Source organism: Phyllobates terribilis, unplaced genomic scaffold (assembly GCF_046119375.1).
Source record: "Phyllobates terribilis strain yellow unplaced genomic scaffold, ASM4611937v1 Scaffold_2__4_contigs__length_985480577, whole genome shotgun sequence".
NCBI classification, from domain to species: domain Eukaryota; kingdom Metazoa; phylum Chordata; class Amphibia; order Anura; family Dendrobatidae; genus Phyllobates; species Phyllobates terribilis.
In genome coordinates, this window is record NW_027362762.1 from 202,071,570 (window position 1) to 202,086,534 (window position 14,965).

A 14,965-nucleotide genomic window follows, 5' to 3' on the forward strand; every position below is an offset into this window, starting at 1 on the left:
TTTAAACTCTGAGGGAGCACATTAATACGCGTGATTTATTGTGGGGCGGCAGGAGCAATGTTTTCAATACCCTGATACCAGAGTCTGTAAATAATGTTGTGGATTTTGACTGGTACTATATGGTATAGAATCACTTTGTTATAAGCGTATGTTTCTTGTATATGACTCAGAATTAATTTATTTCCTCCTTCTCTTGCTACCACCTTCCTAGTACTTATGTTTTCTTCCTCTTCCTCTGGTCTTATCTGATTTTAAAAGGAACCTGTCAGCAGGATTTTGCTAAGTACAAACATGGCCATATTGGTGCTGTGATACTGATTTAAATGATACCTGTGGTGAAATTTGTTTTGTAGATTTGTGTAATCAGGGTTTGGTGTTTTCTTATAATCATAGCCTCGTGCATTGGGGTGGGACTGTGGGTAGGGTCTTCTGCTCTACCACGGCCCCTCCGCTGTTCCTGTTATCTTTATCGTCCTCCTGGATTAAAATTCGTGCAGGAGCCATACTAGCCGCAGGCGGGGCTTGCATACATTGATCTCCTGACAATCTTCAGGAAAATGGCATGTTGGTGTCGCATATGCAAATTGACCTCCCAAAGGTCTTCAGTTAAATGAGGTCGGTGGCGACACATGCGCAGATTGAGATTTCGGCTCATCATTGAGCCAAGATCTAAACCTGTGCATGCACCGCCTCTGGTGCCTTTGACCTGAAGACTGCTAGGAGATCATTGTGCGCAAGTGCCAGTCACGGCTAGGATGGCATCGGTGCAACATTTAAACCAAGAGGACGATAATGACAGGAGGCGCAGCAGAAGGGCCGTGGCAGACCCGAAGACCCTACCCATAGTCCTGCCCCAATGCTCGAAGCTATGATTATAAGAAAATGTCAAACCCTGATTACACAAAATCCATAAAACGGATTTCTTCACCAACAGTATCGTTGTAATTAGTATTGCAGCGCCAATATGGCCACAAGTGTTCTTTATTTTTCAAAATCCTGCTGACACTTTAAAGAGAACCTATCTGTCATGTTTATGTGGTTTTTAAGTGTCTGTTCCACTTTTGTACGCGATGATAAACTTTTACTTCTATCTTAGCACTTTTTTGGTTATTCTATGAATACAGTTTTTTGGGACATGTACTGGGGGTTGATCTGCAGCTCATACCTAGGCTTAGTCATATTACTGGGTTACCCGCTTCTTGCTTTAAATATACGTATTCATAGTTATTTTTGGCCTAATGTGTGTATTTAAGTCATATTCTGTTAATTGCACTTTAGTTTGATCTTACTATCTTTTGAAGAGAACTCTTTACAACTAGCGCTGGCGACCACTGGGCAACACCTTAACGGCTAAAGTGCCCCATACCTCCTGGACTGGCGTCGCTCCTCCGATGTCAACGTGTGTCTTTCGCCTTACTTTATTTCACATGACAGCTGCAGCCTTTCAGTATTCTTTCAGAGTGGATGCCTACAACCTTCACTTTTCTTTAAGCGGAGACAATCAGTGACTGCTGGAAGACAGAACGCTAACAGTGGAGGAGCGGATCTGGCCCAGGAGGGTTGTGTATGTTTTTAGTTTTATGTGGAGTACTTCAGCAGTTAAGGTTGTCCAGTAGTGAACAACACCTTTTAATCTTATAAATGCAAATAAAAATGTTTCTTTTCCTTTAGGTGACAACTGATCTGTACCAGGTACTGGCAGCCAAAGGTTATCAGTTGGAGTTTCGAGGAGTTGTTAAAGTCAAAGGAAAAGGAGAAATGACCACCTACTTCCTCAATGATGGTTCAACCAGCAGTTAGCAGGAATCTGTGCTTTAAGGGGATAGGAGGAATTGTAAGCCTCTTATTGTCCCCACACAGAGTACCCAGAACAATAAGGAAGCTACCTACATCATCTGCAGCAGTGCAGTTGCAAGGGGGCTCAGTGGTGCCAAAGCCTTGCACCTGAAATGGAGAGCTTGGCAAGGGAGTGTATGTGTGGTACTGTACACGGTGTCCGTGCTGCCCTGCCCAGGAGACTCTCACCTGTAAAATGAAAGCCCAGAGAAGCCGCTTTTCACCCTGGCACTTGAAATCAAAATACTCACAGGCGGTACTTGCAAATTATTTATTGTGAACGAGACATTATGGGGTTTTTTTGTCTTTTTTTTTTCTTCTTTTATTGGGATAAACACAGCAAAAGAATCATATTTTTCTTTCAAAAGACGTAAAATATAAAGCTTCTCTAAAAACTGACCAAAGAGCCAGAAGTATGGGCCACAGCAGGGAGCGAGGGCATTGCCTTGTACGTTATTATGCGCTGTATGTTTTCTCTTGTGAGCGAGTGACAGGTCTCCAGCAGCAGGTGGGAGTGAGGCAGTTCTCCATGCGATCCTCATTACCACTCCAGGGACGTAAAAGGGCAACAAGAATTCTGCAGCTCAACTCTTTCCTTCCATTCCACATCATGCCCCTTATCGCTCATGTTCTACACTTCCTCACCTTCAGCTAATGGCGACTGACAAACAGGAGCAGGGGATCGTCCTACATGGATCTCTCGAGGTTCATCTTCAGCGCATTTTTCTTTTATGTTCTAACTAGGAAGTGTTTTCGACAGACTCTCTGAGATCCCCTAGCATCCAAGGAGAGTTGCATGGGGAACCACATCCTGACCGCAGACATCAGCAGTCTTTGCCTTTTTGACCCATTTCCTCAACTGCCTTTGATTCTGTGGAATTAGATGAGCAGAATTGTGAGGAACACTATGTGCTTGTGTGTCCACATCTGACAATGCACTTGTCTTTTTTCACTGTGAACATGTCTTTGTCTCATTTGCCAAAATTCACTTCCAGCCTGCAGATTTATAGATTCTTAGGATTGGAGACAAGGGATACATGCCTCATCCATTGGGGCAGCACAGACTATATTAGGTACTAGCTGGCTTAAGAATTCCTCAGGCTGCAAGGATAGCCAGCGCCTTAATCCTTATGTTGTAGAATTGGTTCCCCGTACTTGTTCTGCAACCATCAGACGGTTATTCATAGGGTAGACCTTATAGAGATACCCTCTGCAGGTGAGTCTGCACATTGAGTAGGGGGTTATCCAAACCTCTTCAATGACAGAATTGTGAACCAATAAGCTGCACAGATTTTATTTAAATGGTTACATTATAAAAGCGTCTCAACTAGTGATAGACTGTAAAAAAATATATATATATATGGTTGAGCCTCAAATATATTATGTCTAGGTGTTACCTACCTTTGCTCTCTTCTGCCTGTTTTACAACATTTAGAGCAGCAATCAAAGGGTTTTGTGAAAATCTTGATCCCTAAATAATGGGCCTAACCCAGACACCTTTTAGCAAAATATTAAAATGGAATATCACGAGGGAGTGCAATTCCATGACTGGTGCCAAAGAAGGAAATAAGTTACAAAAATACACTTGGGCTGCTTGTGTTGGCGCTATCATGTATTTTTTACTATTTCTCCTGAGAACTCTTTAAGCAACACAAAGTATTTTGGAAAAGATGTGGTAGTAAACTCTTTTGTAGAGTTGTGTTCATTTGTCTTCAATGAAAGGTAACCTCTGGTTTCATCACAACCACCGTTCATGTACAAATCCGAGGTCGGCTATGAAAATGTATGCAATTCGTTTTATTTTTGGAAAGTTAGGGCTTTGTGGCTGTTGCAGAACTATAGCTTGCTAATTAATGCCTGTCGTAAAGTCTCTATTCAAGACTCTCAAACTTTTGTCAAACATGCCTAGGTGGTGACTACGCCTGTCTGGTCGCTCTGTTAATAGCTATGTTACATGAGAATCCATTCTGATTATGTGAAGGACTTCGCTGTAGCCAGCATCTTTGTGGGAAACCAAGTGAAGTGCCTTGTTCATCTAGAAAACACACTTAATATTAATGCCAGTCTCCCAGCTACTACTACGTTATCGCCACATCCCATAATGTGCTTATAAGTTCTACCTTCTATCTTTTTGTCAGTTTTATGATGTTTCTTATATTCTTAAAGGTGTTGTCTACTACTTGGTAAACACCTTCTAGCGCTAATAAAATTAAAAAAGACTCCTTCCGCTCTGGCATCATTCTAGTAATGGCGGCGCTCAGTCTCCCTGCATTCACATGACATTGCTATGTCACATGAGAGCTACACTAATACTGCAGCACTCGCACCTCCTGCCAGATGTCACATGCGACTTAGGGAAATGTGAGCAAAGGAGCCCACGAACAACTTCTGATTGACTGCATTGCTTGTGTGACCATAATAATGTCACGTGAGCACCGGGAAGCTTGGTGCCGACATCGCTAAGAGTGCGCCAGGCAAATATAAGCTTTTTAATTATTTTACTGGGAAGACTATAGCATTTAAGAAGTAGTTATCGAAGTAGTGGATAACCCTTTTAAGCTGAATTGTTTAGCTTGGATCCAATTTAATGATGATACAGTAAAGCCAGTTGCTTAGTTTGCTCTCTAAGGTTGCAAGGCTGAGAATAAGTATTGTGTGGGTGAGGCGGTGAATACTATAGGGCAGAGTCCACACTGGTCATACATTTTTTTCAGTTTTTTTTGTACAGTTAAATTCCATGATGAATTACATTAGCAGGCAATTGGATACAATTTAACAAATGTCATCCACATGCTGCAGACCTTTTTTTTGTGGAAATGATCTGAGTTGCAGATTTTTAAATCTACAGCATGTCACAGACAAAAAAAAACACAATTAAATGCTTTAGTGTTGCGGATTTTGCTATAGATTCCTGCAGATTTGTAACAAAAGCCGCAAGTGCAGATTTTATACCAGTGACCCCTTTTTTCCACTTCGGCAGGAATATTCAAAGTCAAATACGCAGATAGAGGTGCACATGCTCGTCCCTCTGCAGTCCCATTGACAATGAATGAAGCGGAGATCTAGCATGTGCACCATTGCTCCATTCAATATGGGTTTTGCAGGGTCAATTTGTAAGGATTCAAGAACCCCGATTTTGGGTTTGCTGGGGTTACCAGAAATCAGAAGCTCAGGAATCGGCAAGTTATTCCCTTTCCGATGGTTAGTGAATAACCCTTTAATGTTGCATTGCATTACAGAGTGTGTGGTGTCTTTCCCACCCTGATTAATACTTCTCCATGTGCTCCTCTATGGTCCCCGCAGACTATAGTGTGGCCATCTACACACTGTACAGAACTTCAACTGGGAGGAAGCTGTATCTCAAAAGGCAGTAACATTTACAAAGCACATTAGTAGTGTATGATCCCTGTCACATCTGACCAGACAACTTGATTTTAAAATGCCTCGCAAATCAAAATTGAATAGTTGCCACTAAATGGCAAATATATAGTCGGCAAACCTGGTGCCCTCCTCATGAGGGTGTAAATGGGGACCAAAAACGTCAGCAGTATCGTTCATGAGGTGGGCACTAGGTATGCTAATTATACATTGTATAGTGACATTTTCAGTTTTGTCTGTAGGGTTGCTTTGAAGCCCTGATTGAGAAGTTTTTTTGTCCTAATTTATAGAGAAAATAGAGGTAGAAGTTGATTCCATGTAAAATTGTGCGTGTTTGTATCTTTTTCATGCTGTAAGCAATCAGACAGTGGGTTACATCTTATGTAGGTATGTCCGTCCTGGCCTAGCAGATATGATGGCACTGGCTTATTTAGATTTATAGCTAGTAAATTATATGTCTTGTATTTTATAGTAGAACTTCATTTGGCTAAGCACGTGATTTCAGGACAGAGGTATTCTGAGGAGCAGCTCTGCATCGTTTTTTCTAGATGTCCTTGAGATATGTCTCGAACAGTAAAAGATAAAATTAAAGGGGTTGTCCAATGTCCACCTGGACAATCCATTTTTAAATAAAGTACTCCCCCTTGTAAAATAAATATAACAAACTCTCATCTCCTGCAGCGGCGCCGTCCCAGTGATGCTGTGTCTCCCGGGGTTTGCAAGACATTGTTATGCCACGTGAGTCCTGCAGCCACTCAGCAGCTGCTCTTGGGTATACTTGAACAAACCTCAGACAAGCGGAACTGAGAACCCAATAGCAGCTGTTGATTGGCTGCAGGGCTTGTGTGGCATAACAATGTCATGTGAGCCCCGAGAGACGCAGCATCGCTGGAACGACGATGCTGCAAGAGGTAAGTATATATAATTTTTATTTTACAAAGGGGATTAATTTATTTTAAGGAATGTTTTAGATGCCATATATATACATATAGACACAGTTTTTAGTATTCTGACACTTCAGGTTTACCTTAAATGAGACACATTAAATCTGCCCTAGAATTATTTGAGCAGGTTTAATATAAATTGCTGTGTTCTTTATGGGTCCCTATTTAGCCTTTCAAAAGGGACTTTGTCAGCAAAGAATGACCACTCAAACCTCCAAGTACAGGTACTCTGCGCACCCTTGGTGTGGCCAAACATTTAAGTGCACCTTCTCAGCTTTAAAGAGCCAGGAAAGGGCAGAAAAAGCAGGAAAACAAGCAGGTGGGAAGGTGCACTTAAATGTTTGGCCACACCAAGGGTGCGCCGAGTACCTGTACTTTTTTTGGCCTGTCAAGCTATGCTGACAGACTCCATGTAACATTCAGTGGGTCCATTTATGAAAACTGTTATAGGTGATCCTGCTGCCGAGTGCAACCAATCGGAGCCTATTCTTTTTCCAATGATGTTTAGAAACTAAAAACTGAGCTGTTTTTTTTCTAGGATAGTTTTGATTCATGAGCCCTAATGTGACTTAACCACTAGGCTGGGTTACACAGTCATGATCATGGGACTTTGAACCCTATATGCCATAATTTATATAAGGGAATTATTCTACTGCGGACCTTTCTCTAGATAAGAGACCATATTGAAAAAAGTGTGTTTTAATTGTTTGTTACCCTTTTAGTTACTGTGCATATGAATATTTGTGGCGTTTTACAATTGGCAGCAGTGACATTTTTTGTTGACATCCGTGTCCGCTGTTGAGATGTTGGTGATAATACGTGCAGCTTCTGTACTTCGGAGTTTGGATTTTAATATGTTAACTGTACTAATTTTCTAGGTGTTTTAGAACTACATATATATTTATAAAATATAATTTAAATATATAATCTATATGTTTAAATTATATCAGATGGGGATTTATAGAATGTAAATATATATATTTATAAATGGCTTTTGTAAAATGCAGTTGTTACAGGTACTAGCGAATAAAACAGGTGACTATATAGAAAAAGCAACTCTGTTCAATAATTCAAAATAAATTCATGTAAGGATCAGCATTGACACCAAAGCATCAAGCAACTCCCCCCAATAGAAACCATTTTAGTAAAAATATACATGTATTAGATGAAACTGTAAGCAGATGTGTAACTTGTATATTTGGGCTTTTTGCAATACTGATGTGTGTATGTGTGCAGTGTGTATGTGCTCAGAAGGAAGCCAGGAGACCACCAATAGTCACCATGATTAATCTCCACACTTTTGGGAAGCTTAGTATGGTTATCTGTTATGTTAGGGAAGTCTTGGTGGGAAGTATTGATGATGGAGCAAGGAGTACTATGTTATCCTCCTCTATTTGACAGAAAATATAGAATCAATGCTTAGTATATCGCAACAGTGCAGTGTTGTAGTCTTTCAATTATAATTTGAAGGAACATCTAGTTTTTGCCCCCATGAGTTCCAGAATCTTTTACTAATTTTGGTTTATATATTGTGATTAAGTTCAAATTATGTCTGATGCAAAATTTCATTTATTTTAACTATGCTTGCCCAAACAATGTATTGTACTGATAAGATGACATGGTTTCTGTTAAAAAAAAAACAAAAAAACAACTGATCCGAAATACTATTTTACAGTATTTTAACCTCACTTTATGGACACAGCAAAACTTGTATGACATGTAATCCCTGGGGCTTGTATTGCTGAGTCTCATGCACCCGTTCACCTTTCAGTGCCATATTCTGTTTTTTAACATGTAACAGATTTTTTATTTCTTCTTTTCACAGCTTTGATAGGAAAAATATCCTCATGTCTCTGCATAAATAATAGCATATATGAAGGCAAAGGTACAGTGTGGGCCCATATATGTGGGTGCCCTATTCCAGATTGGTACAATTCAGATCTGCATGAGGATGTACAGGGAGTAGTTTCCTTTTTACTGTTAGTTACAAAAATGTATTTTTACATTTCTATAGTTTATTATAGTTAAATTAAAGGGGTTTTCCCACAGACTAAAGTTCATTTTAATCAATAGATCTTGGAATGATGATGATTTCCGCAATTGGGTGTGTTTAAATAAAATGTTCCTGCGCTGAGATAATCTTATAAATGTGCCCCTGTGTAATGTTTGTGTCTGACATCATCTGGGCAGGGGAGGAAGCAAAAGAGTATATAGACATTACAGTATGGGATCACAGCTGATTCTTTTTGTGAGGTAAAACATTTCACTGCCTGTCTTTAAAAAATGTTTTACTTCAAAAAAAGAATCCGATGCGATCTCGTGCTGTAATATCTGTGTACTCTCTTTTGCTTCCTCCCCTGCCCAGGAGCTGTGGTATGATCAGACCATGTTCCTGCATGGTGAGACACAGCCATTACACAGAACACAGCAGGGGCATAGTTACATAGTTTATAAGGCCGAAAAAAGACAAGGGTCCATCCAGTTCAGCCTATTTCTTGTGCACTGCAGCTATTCCGCATTTTTGATTTAGGGGAAGGCAAAAAAAAACCATGCGGTATAGGCCAATTTACATCATTGAGGAAAAATTCACTTACCGACACCAATCTGGCAGTCAGATTAAATCCCTGGATTAATTAACTATCACTAAGCATAAGATGTAATTTTATTGTTCTCAAGAAAGGCGTCCAGGCCTCTCTTGAACTCATTAAGTGAGTTGGACATCACCACTTCCTCTCCCAGAGAGTTCCAGAGTCTCACGGCTCTGACCGTAAAGAATCCCCTTCTATGCTGGTGCAGGAACCTCCTTTCCTCCAGACGCATAGTGTGCCCCCTCGTCTTTGTCACCATCCTTGGTATAAACAGGTCATGGGAGAGATCTCTGTACTGCCCCCTGATGTATTTATACATGTTTGAGGTCTCTCCTAAGCCTTCTCTTTTCCAACGTAAATAGGCCTAATTTTGACAACCTCTCTGGGTACTCTAGTCCCTCCATTCCCTTTATTACCTTAGTCGCCCTCCTTTGTACCCTCTCTAGCTCCAATATGTCTTTCCTGAGCACCGGAGCCCAGAACTGTGCACAATATTCTAAGTGCGGCCTTACCAGCGCTTTATACAGAGGAAGAACAATGTTCTCATCATATGCCCCTATTCCTCTTCTGATGCATGCCATGACTCTATTTGCCTTCGCAGCTGCTGCCTGACACTGGGCACTCCAATTTAATTTGCTGTTAACCAAGACGCCCAGGTCCTTCTCCATGTCAGATTTCCCCAACGGTTTCCCATTTAATATGTATGGGTGACTGCTGTTTTTCTTTCCCATGTGCATGACCTTACATTTATCGGCATTGAACCCCATTTGCCATTTTTTGGCCCAACTCTCCAATTTATCTAAATCCTCCTGTAGCTGTGCCCTATCCTCATCTGTATTAACTACTTTACAAAGTTTAGTATCATCTGCAAATATTGCTATTTTACTATGCAACCCTTCCACTAGATCATTAATAAATATATTAAATAATATAGGGCCCAAGACCGACCCTTGAGGCACCCCGCTAGTAACCCTGACACACCCTGAGCTTACTCCATTGATAACCACCCTCTGCTTTCTATCACTCAGCCAGCTATTTACCCACTTGCACATTTAGAAGATTATCTCAGCACAGGAACATTTTATTTAAATACATTAAATTGTGGAACTTATTATTATTCCAAGATCTATTGATTAAAATGAACTTTTGTTCGTGGGAAAACATCTTTAATTAATTTGATTTGGTATGGTCATATGTTCCTACTTAAGCCAACTCTGAAATGACGCTCTGATTTTGCCAGTTTAAAATATTACACTAGGTAGTAGAATTCTTCAGAATTCTACGTCACTTATAAAATAAGACATTTCACCAGTGTCCGGTATTCCAGCTGGAGGCATCCAGATCCTAAGCTACTGCCCTCAGGATAAAATCACATTGCTATTTTGGCTTCTGGATCTGTTATATGGAAGATGCATTCTGTAACGGACCCTATTGACTACAGGTGTAAAGGTTCCTCAGAAGTTTCTTTAATTCTAATGGTAAAGAACTGCAAAATACAGACTATGGGTACCAGGAAGGTCTAATCATGCATTAAACTAAGAAAGATCCTTCTGGATCTGTTCTTTTACATTTGGTATGATATGCCTAGTCTGTTATATGCACTGGACATGATGGCAGGATGACATGTTTGCAATTTTCAGAGATCTCAGGACACGCAGCTTCAGGTATTTTATAGTTTGGGAGCTGTTGGGTTAAATGACACATTGGGGCACTTCACCTGCAATGAATATTCTTTCTAAACCTTAAATAACAAGGCATGCAGGGCGTCCCTTGTATATTGATGTAGGCAGGTTCTTCCCCATTCCAAATCCAATGCCATGTGGATCAGAGAAATTAATGGTTAATAGTGCTGTGAATGTTTCCTACTCATAAAGCCAATGTTACCGACAGTTATTTTAAGTCACAGAAGAATATTTTTCTACAGTAAATGTATTAAATTATTTTAAATGAATTGCGCATTCTGTGTAGAGTTTAATAAGACGTCCTGTTTCTGCATTAGCCACCTGTAGTTGGATGTGGACACTTCTTGGAATAGTATTTAAGTCCAGTTAGGTTACATAGTCCAGTCAAGCCTACTGCCCAAACATCTGAATATTGCCTAGATCCATCATGATCTGCTCTTAGATTGGCAATAAACGTGATGTTTTAAACTACAATCTATGGCTTATTTCTCAAAATAGTTTGCATTAAACAATGTAGCCCAGAATCAAGGTCGAAATCGGCCATTATGGGTTGACTTTATGGACACAAGGCACAAATAAATTCCAGCAGTAATCTTTTGACCAGCATGTTCTGCAAAGCCCTGTAATGACTCTTTGATTCCAATGGGATCTTTCTGGGCTTTGGGGACCATACAATGATGAATTCCTTTGTACCTAGCACAAGCAGTTTATTACATTATTACTACTGAAAGTTACTATATACAATTCAGGATGCACAAATAGCGAAACAAGACCTTTAAAACACCACTCCAGTTTTGTTGTTTTTTCAATTCTTTTTTTTTCAGGGCCGGAGTGGTGCCACTAATGTAAGTTGCCATCTTCATCTGTTCTCGGCACTGCTCCAATAAGTCTTCTGGGTGAGTCGGAGGTCACTACTCAATGTAAGTGTATGAGGCAGAATGAGGCTCTCATAGACTTACACTGACAGCTTGTGATCTTTACCGCTGGATTCTGGTCACAAGATGGTGCCGAGGGATTGAAGCAGCACTGGGAACAACTGAAGATAGCAGCTGGTAAGTACATTACTAGGGTCAAGGAACTTACATTAGTGGAACCACTCCACTCCAATAAAAAAAGACAAAAACGCTGGAGTGGTGCTTTAAGCTAATAATTGAATTTTTACTCAAAGCCTTTTACGCAAAGTTGAATTAGATCTCCTTTAAAATACTCATTCCTTCTTTAATTCTAATGATTTTGCCTTTTGATTGTAGTTGTTTTTCTTTTTAACTCTTTCAGGACATATGACATATGTTAACCAGTTAAATCCCCCTGTCAATCTCTGATTGCCGGATGTAACATGTGCAGGCCAGAAGCGTGTCATAAATCCCGCCCTTTGACGCCCTTGTCACATGATTGCTGGGCGCCGATGGGTTGATATGAAAGCCGGGGGTCTGTTGAAGACCCCCTTGCCTGTCATTACGATAGTCCTGTGAACGCCGGCTCTTAACCAGCATTCATAGGAGATCATAATTTTTGCTATACATAGCAGTGCTGAAGCTCTCATCTCAAAAAATGGAAACGTTATGAGTGTCAGAAAATGGTGACAAAAGCAAAAACTTTTTTACATACAAATTTCGGAATTTTTTTTCACCACTTAAATAAAAAATAAACTATAAATATTTGGTATGTGCGTACTCATACTTACCTGGAGAATCATATTGCCAGATAAGTTTTACAATTTAGTGAAAATGGTAAATGAAAAACCCAAAAAGCAATTGTGGAATTGTATTTTTTTTTTTTTTTTTTACAATTTCACCGCACTTGGAATTTGTTTACCATTTTCCAGGACACAATATGGTATAATCAATGGTACCATTCAAATGTACAACTCGCATAAAGAGGATTGGTTATATCTCACTCGACATTTATTCACAGGTGTACACCACCAAAAACACACTGAACTAATGGGAAGGGAAAAGAAGAAAAGGTGTGAATAAAATGTAAACTTTCATTAGAATTGTTATTAAAAATTGATATTAAAATGTATCTTTACACAACACATGCATCTATAGATGCATATAAGGTCACAATCTAGGATGGTATTTGACAGTGATCCAAAAATTTCCGCTTGTGCAGTGGTGCAAGAGTTTTATATTCTATAGGGAGGCCTAACCCAGTCCCTTATAATTAATGGGTTCAGGCTATGTATTCTCCACATAAGTAATTTCCAAATGAGACAAGTTGATACAGATCTCTTTCTAATTTGTTGAGATCATGAATACACGCCAGAGGTGTTATTATACGTGCACCTTGGCTATACTAGTACCAGACAGTACATATAGCCCTATATGCCCAAGGCTGGATAGCCACACACATAAAATATAATTGTTAATTTGTCTGTCATAGGCTCCGGTCCCTACAAGAGTAAGGGATTATCTTGTTAACTAGGCAGAACGCTCTATACTCTGATCACACCTGAGCTAGAGCGCACAGATCATATTCCAGCATGTGCGGTTTATGTCCGCTAATGCAATGCCCGTTAGGCTAGAAGTAGTCGTGTTAAGATGGTAATAGCATCAGAGTGAGGTATGATCCATATGGTAACGGGTTATACCATTCATACACCTCCCGCTGCCGCTCCTATCATATGCGCTCCTATCATATGCGGTCAGCGTACCCAGCCGCATGCCGGCGCCAGCACAGCTGATCACTGCAGGCGCAGTCTCATACACACGGCAGCTGTCCTCATGTACTATATGGGCGGCGTGTCAGCTTTACTACATGTAGTCCCGATTTTATGCCAGTGGTAGCGGAGTTAGGAATTACCCTTATATCCAAATGAGACCAAAGTAATGTGGCAACACATGTAGTAAAGCTGGCACGTTGCCCAAAATAAATATTAACACTTTTTGTTTTTTTACTTCAGCTATTACTATGATTTTTCTTTTTACCTAGAAGGGAATGTCTATGTAAAAATACTAGTCAGGCAGATATTGTGCATCTAGCAGGAAGCAGATCCTTTTTTTTTTTGGCCTGAATGATTCAGGAAAGGCTTATTTTTTGTCATTAGTGCAGAAAATGTCGCCTCCACTTTGATATGTTCATGAGGCCAAAAATCTTTGTTAGATCAATTCCACCAGCTACTCGTAAAGTAAATGTGCCATCTGTCTGTTCAGAGACGGGTACGCATTAAAGTATTCTGACTGGAGAATAAGATACAGCATCTTATTAGCTCTGATGAAATCTGAGATCTCTGGTAATATGCCCAACGCCCACAGCACTGTAAAGTGGCTGCTGTTTTCCTATGTGAACATATCTGGTGTTGTAAGTAGACCATAAAAAAATGTAATTTTTATTGAATTGTGACATTTCATAATTATAAGAGGGTCCAAGGAGAGTCGTAGCCATGTACAGTGATAAACTATAAACAATGATCTACTGTAAGAGAAAGCAATTTTGGCATATATGATTGCTGTATTTCTAAACATCCCTTCTTACATTAACAAATCCCTTCAGTTATTTATATTCATAATATAAGGAAATGTGTACAAAAAGTGTTTAGTTAAATAAATGTAGTTCAAGAATACATTGTGTCAATGCCGTGCAGTGTTCTTAAATTTAATTAAGGCTATGTTCACACTAGGCGTTTTTTTCTGCCGCAAAACCTGCTCTCTTGGCAGAAAAGCAGCATCAAAAACGCAGGTTTTGGTGCATTTTTCAGGATCCCAAAGTTCAACTTTGCTTCCACCACAGAAGCATGAACACGGGTTACCAATGCAAGATGTATGTTCATGAAAAATACACATTACATATGTAAGCGGGGGAGATGAATTGGTCTGGAATAGTTTACTTAAGACTCTGAGTTTGTAGGACACTATTTACTTTCACACTTTGGTCTGCCATTGAGTTGCTCAGGCATTGTTCAATTTCACACCTTGGTTGGCCACAGATATTGTTCAATCTCACACTTTGGTCAGCCAATGTTTACTTTGTATGCATCACTAATTTAAACTGTACTAATCCAAACTGCCATCTCAGGTGACCAAGATGGTAAACTTGGGAAAATCACAAAAATAAATAGGTTTCACATACTGATATACTTGCTTTTTTCACTAAAAGCGCAGCAAAATGTTCACACTAAATGTTTTTTCCTTGTTTTTAAAAAGTCTGAAAGAAGTGACATGCACTATGGTGCAAAAAACATGCAAAGCACAAAATACTGAGGACCAAAAAAACAAGCTCTGTGCATATTTCTGAAATCACATAGACTTTGCTGGAACTGTAAAACGCAGCTGAAAATTTGAGAATAAAGTCTAAAGTATTTGTCTACCCCTATTATTGCCCCCCCCCGACCTCACATATCTTCATTGCTGAGAATCTGTAGAGATATTAACTTAAATTTGTGAATGATGCTAGCCATTCTTTACATAAACTTTGGTCTTCTAAAATATGTCCTTAATGGTTTTTGGCCCTTTAAAAATGAATTCAATAGAGAATATAACAATTGGCATTCATGAGTGGTTGAAGGACTTGCAAAGAATTTAAAGGCAGTCCGTCA

At 39.7% G+C, this 14,965-nt stretch overlaps 1 protein-coding gene across 4 annotated transcripts in view; it reads left to right on the plus strand.

Moving 5' to 3' along the window:
- Positions 1 to 11,413, plus strand: part of ADCY6 (adenylate cyclase 6) — a 217,129-nt gene extending 205,716 nt beyond the window's left edge. For all 4 annotated transcript variants that reach the window (XM_073663800.1, XM_073663797.1, XM_073663799.1 and 1 more), the window contains exon 23: positions 1,672 to 11,413. In XM_073663800.1, the coding sequence (XP_073519901.1) occupies positions 1,672 to 1,800 (129 nt within the window). In that variant the 3' untranslated portion in view covers positions 1,801 to 11,413. The remainder of the gene's footprint in view (positions 1 to 1,671) is intronic.
- The last annotated feature ends 3,552 nt before the right edge of the window (positions 11,414 to 14,965 follow it).